The sequence below is a fragment of the Bactrocera tryoni genome, chromosome 4 (assembly GCF_016617805.1).
Source record: "Bactrocera tryoni isolate S06 chromosome 4, CSIRO_BtryS06_freeze2, whole genome shotgun sequence".
Lineage (NCBI taxonomy): Eukaryota > Metazoa > Arthropoda > Insecta > Diptera > Tephritidae > Bactrocera > Bactrocera tryoni.
In genome coordinates, this window is record NC_052502.1 from 9,744,282 (window position 1) to 9,749,988 (window position 5,707).

The 5,707-nt window shown below is 34.3% G+C and overlaps 1 protein-coding gene across 3 annotated transcripts in view; it reads left to right on the plus strand.

Moving 5' to 3' along the window:
* LOC120776150 overlaps nucleotides 1-5,674 on the plus strand; it is a 33,930-nt gene extending 28,256 nt beyond the window's left edge. For all 3 annotated transcript variants that reach the window (XM_040106692.1, XM_040106691.1, XM_040106693.1), the window contains exons 3-4: nucleotides 4,730-4,859; nucleotides 4,936-5,674. In XM_040106692.1, coding sequence (XP_039962626.1) covers nucleotides 4,730-4,859; nucleotides 4,936-5,260 — 455 coding nt within the window. In that variant the 3' untranslated portion in view covers nucleotides 5,261-5,674. The remainder of the gene's footprint in view (nucleotides 1-4,729; nucleotides 4,860-4,935) is intronic.
* The last annotated feature ends 33 nt before the right edge of the window (nucleotides 5,675-5,707 follow it).

Genomic DNA, 5,707 nt, shown 5'->3' on the forward strand with positions numbered 1-5,707 from the left:
AAAATATACATATAAGGACCGCAAAAAATAATTTTCCTATAATTTTTTGAACAATTTTTTTTTCAATTAATAATAATAAATTTTCGATCAAAAATTTTAAAGCAGGCTAAATTCAATGAAAAATTACAAAAAAATATATAAAGACGGTAAATATGTTTTCCTATAATTTTTGAAAAATATACGAATCTATATGCATTCTTTTATTAAAATATATGCATCCATTTGGTTATTTTTGTACTACTCCTGTTATATATATCCAGAACTAAGAATTTTAGTAACATTTTAAAGAGTTTATGAGCAAATATTTTTCTGATATAAATTTAGAATTCAACCCACTGTGCAGCATAATTGTTTAAAGATTGTAAGTAAAATTGGAACAGGAAAAATTACTTTAAGACACTCCTTTCAGTTGGAAACAGTGCAAATTTCCATGTTTACTTTCTAAAACGACACAAGGAAATTAATTTATGGCAAGTTCTGCCCGACTTACAAGCCAAATGGCAATCATTTATTGAAATAAATTAAACTATTGTAAATATTTATTATCATACTTCGCTAAAAATAATGATTAACTAGACACATGTCTCTAAGTAACCGCTTTAAATCATAAAATTAGGAAATTCAGCTACTGTTGCTAAAAATAGGTTATGCAAACGCAGGCAACTTTCACTTTTCAACGCATTTCCGACAATTTCCAACACGCATTATACACGGCATTGTAAATATATATATATATATATATATATATATATATATGTACATATATAGTCAGCTTGTCAACATTCTATCATTAAATTTGTTGTTTGTCAACTAAAATCTAATTAACTTCCGAAGCCAAAGCGATTAGTGAAAGGAGCACAGAAGCAAAGTATTCATATTTGCTGTTAAATGTCAGGGGAAGTACTAAATTATATCAAATGAGAATGTCAAATGTTGTATGCAAATTGCAGCAGCATAAGTTACATAATTGCACAACACAAGCGGTCAATTGAAAATTGAAAGTGTTTATTTCTTAGTTGAGAACACATTTAATTTAACGCTACCAAGTTGAAAGTTGCTGGGCCGCGGCGCTTAACAAATATATGGCGCCCCTTATATGTAATGAGATTTATCATATGGTGAACTGCTTTCTTTGAACTTCCTTATGTTATAAACACTTTAAGAAAATTTTTAGACACTAATATTTTTTCTACATGTTTATACTGCCTTATAACGAGACTCGAGCTATTAACACTTTGTCTAGTAGTCGCGCACTCAACCCACAATCCTACGACAGTCGCCGGCTGTTAGTTTTGTTTACGATTTCTTGCATTTTTTAACTTATTCAAATGTATTTCCATGAAGTAGTTAGTTAGTAGGTAAATGTAGTTCCGATAAGGAAACTGATGTAATTTGTAACAAATGTGACATCAACATTGGACAAACACTTAGTACCCATTTGAACCACATACATTGGCTCCCAGCTCTAGATAGCAGCCCCAGTGTAAACACGCGCCGGCGAAGTGGGCGCGCAAATTGTTTCCCAACTCAACATTCATATTAATCGTTTGTTTTTTACCAGCATATTGTTGTTTTAGGTATTTTAATGCTCCCTTGCGGTTTCCAGCTGCCCTATAATTGGCATATTAATTTGCAACAATAATCGATCATTTTTCCTACACAACTCTCAATTAAAGCAATGAGCCGTAAAATTTGCATAAATTGCTTGACATGTGTCCATACTAATTAGCCAAACACAAATGTTCGCATATCTTTCTAACGGCATTTATATTGTACAATAATGTGTGACGATAGTTTTTTGACCTCTTGAGGCGTGGGTGATGATTGAGTTAAGATGATTGAGACCTTCAGCCAAAACAAAACAAATAATAAATTAGTGTTTAGCCGCCAAATTAATTAATGATTCGTGTTTGATTTTACATATATATGGCATATGAATATATATATTTGCATATGAGTTTGATACACTATCATATTTTTTTATTTTGGTATTTACGATACATTTTATAAGATTCTAAACAATATTAAAAAATCAAAAAAAATTATGCAAATGTTGTTTTGGTGCGAGTTTAAATTCAAGTTGCAGAAAATGCGTCTTACAAATTTTAAGTTCAATTCAAGAACAGCAAGCAAATTATGATATTGAATAAATATATTTAATGATAAACCCAAAACTTGATACATTGTGATAAAAAAGTATACGGAAATTGTAGATACAACGGGGAATATGAAACTATTCATCAATATTTATTTTGTCGCCTTTAAAGTAGTCCCCACCAAATGTAATACACTTAGGCCAACGATTTTTTCAGTCCTCGAAACAATTTTAATATGCTCTTTCTGGGATGACCTTCTGCTCCTTCACCGAATTCTCTTCTTTCACAATTCCGTCCATTTTCGACGAATGTTCCCATGCAATCTGCTCAATTCGGCCAAATAGAACTCCTTATTGACCGTCTGTCCCTCCGGAACAAATTCATGATGCACCAAACCATAAACGACTCGTTTTTTTCGCCTCCATTCCGATGATTATTTACTTGTTTGCATGTCAAACTCTTAAACCCATGTCTCATCGGCAGTTACAATGCTCTACATGAATGTGAAATCGGAATTCGCACGATCAAGCATGTCCAAAGAGACCTGTTTACGGTACTCGTTTTGAAAAAATCAGGAACGAGTCGAGCAAGAACGCATTTCATACCCAAACTATTCGCCAAAATCATTCGAACGGACTCGCGATAGCTGTCAAGCTCTCTTGCCATATTTCTAATACCTGCCTGACGATTTTCAAGCACTATATTCTTAACTTTTGTAATATTTTCATCAGTTGGAGAGGTCTAAGGACGTCCAGAAAGAGGCGTGTCTTCAACGGTCTCCCGACCATCTTTGAAGGCTTTGTACCACTCGTAAACTTGAGTTTTTGATAAAACTGAATCACTATAAGTCATTTCCAACAATTGCAACGATTCCGTAGACGAAATTTGGTTAGAAATACAAAATTTTAGACAAATTCTTTGTTCGATTTTTCTATCCATTGTAAAAATCGTAACGCACTACTGAGGTGTACCGACTTAAGCAGCTGCCGCAAACAAACTGATTGACGGATCGCGCTGGTATTTGGCATATTAATCAAGAACACTCCTACCAACTAATTTACCCGGGGAATTTAATTACCATTTCCGGGGCTTTTTTGTCACAATGTATAATACTAAATAAGTCGAAAAAAAGCAACATAGGCCTTCTAATACCAAATTATTTACCATATTTCACAACGAGTGTGCTCTCGCGCCTATTTCTTGTTTCTGAAGTTCATCTGCGCTTGATTGAATGGGTTATGGGAGACTGATATTGAAAACAAGAGATCGTAGTTTATTCTTACCGATACTTCGCCGACTTGTATTGACTAAATCAACCCAATTATCAAACAGACGATAAATTTAACACGATTTGTTTCCACAAAAGACGAACCTAGGCAGCCAACTAAATGCAAGCAGATAACTTGAATTTTTCATAGAAAAACTTGGTTTCGAATAATTTCAACTCAATCTTAGCATAAAAAGATCATAATTAACAAAATATTCTTGGGTGTCTTTACGATTTCTCCTTATTCCATGATATGAAACTGTACACTTTACGAGTAATATTTCATAAAACTTCGATAGATTGAAGAAGCTTTATTCAAGATAATCAGAAAAGTCGAAATAGCTTAACTATGCCACCATTAGAGTAAGGTTCTTAAATCTAAAGTTATATAAATTTTCAACACAACCGAAAAAAACCGCATTAAATGAATGTAATATCGAAACTCTTTGAGAATTTTAACCACTTAACAACCATAGAATTATAACAACCATTCGTATTGGAATCAGAGTCACTTCAGAGCCTACAGAAATCTTAATATAATATCATTTTAAAGTTATATAATTTCTTATAAAATATAGTGGCTATGAGCCCTGATCCTGAAGCTCTCATATCTGAACAAACTTCTTCTTTTGAATGGATGTAGAGGTTCACGCAAGTGAGGAAAGTTATCTGAGCGCCATTCAGTTGGGAGGGGCCAAAAATTATCTTACATATGACTCAAGCAACTCACGACTTCCGATCTTTGACCAAGTATCCTCTGGAGAGCCAAAAAACATCCGTTTGAAAGCGAGCTAAAGTAAGAAGGCGAAACATCGCTCTCCAGGGTTGTGAGCTGTGTTTAGGACCCGTAACGTAAAGAAACACCCGCAACGAAAAGAAAAAATCAGCTTGGCTAAGATACTCCCCTTTTGTTGACGACCACTGCAAACGTACTAAGGATTACGATTTAAGTGCATGCATCTAAAATGTCCGGTCCCCTAATCAGAACAAACTAGGCTTCTTAATATAGTTACCACACTGATCAATGGAGATTGTGACTATTTGAAATAACAACCACCGAGTGATAAGTTCTTTGGAACTTCTGTTTGTATATTTAGGGAACCAAAGATCTAAAATAGAACAATTACCAAAACAAGCAATTAGATCTTCTTCCATGACTTTAACCAATCTGCGAACAATTTAAGGGGATATTCATGATCTACAAGAATAAGAAATAGTTTTTTTTGAAACTTGTTTTTAAATTGGTCAATTATAGTAATAGGATGAAGTGACCAAAGGCATAAATATTGCTTAAAATGTTTAATGTTTTCAATTAAAGAAAATATACAATATCTCTAAATTTTGTATTTTCTTCATATAATTTCAGTAACCAAAGTGACTTCTGATGGCGAACCACACGAGATGATGACCATGATCGCCGGACTCTCTGGACTTCTCGCTGCCATGGTCATATTAGCTGTACTAGTATCTCTAGTGAGCTGCAAGAGCGGCAAGAAGTAAGTGCCATAAACAAAAGTTAAACACCGATATTTAAATTAATTGATGGATTTTTTCTCTCCGCCTCTTTTGCAGAGTAAGACATTGTAAAAATTGTCCGCGCACCGCAAATGGAAAAGCTGGCAACACCGCACGCGTTTGCAGTTTGGATGAGAACAGCACACGTTCGACCACAAGCCTCGAAGAGGGCAACTCCGTGCCACCAACGCCCATATACAATCCCGCCGTTTCGGTGATTTCTTCTGGTAATCTCTCCGGTAATCTAAACTCGGCATTTATGGGCAGTGAGTTGAATTTGACGAATACGCTGTCGAAGCCAAAGAAGAAGACGCACTGGAGTGATGAGGTGAATGCGAAAGTGCATGTGAAGGAGACCGCTGTGGATATCGAGCGTTTTTGAAGCTTAAGAAGGAAGAATTTCTTCGAAGAAATTGTTGGAGCAAATAAATTTCGTAAAATAAATATGAATTTATGCGCATGCGCGAATTGAGCTTGTGTGGGTTGATGTTCAGAGCGCGCTGGTGGAAATGTGAAGACTGATTTGGAGAGGTTTTTCTCGCAAAAGCTTACTTCGTTCGTTTTTTTTTTTGTTATTGTTTTAGTTTTATAGCAATCAATGTTTAGCAGTTTAAGCACAAAAAGTAACAAGGAAAATATTACTAAACAATTAGTTTAAGCACATGATTACCTGATAACTGTAAATATAGTTGGAGAATTTTCACGATAAGCACCGTTAATATCTCTAAATGCATTTTAGCTATGAAAATATCATAAATACTTTAAAAAAATATTTTTTAGCAAAAACACGATTGAACTTATTTGTTTTTTATTTCAACAAATTGTAGTT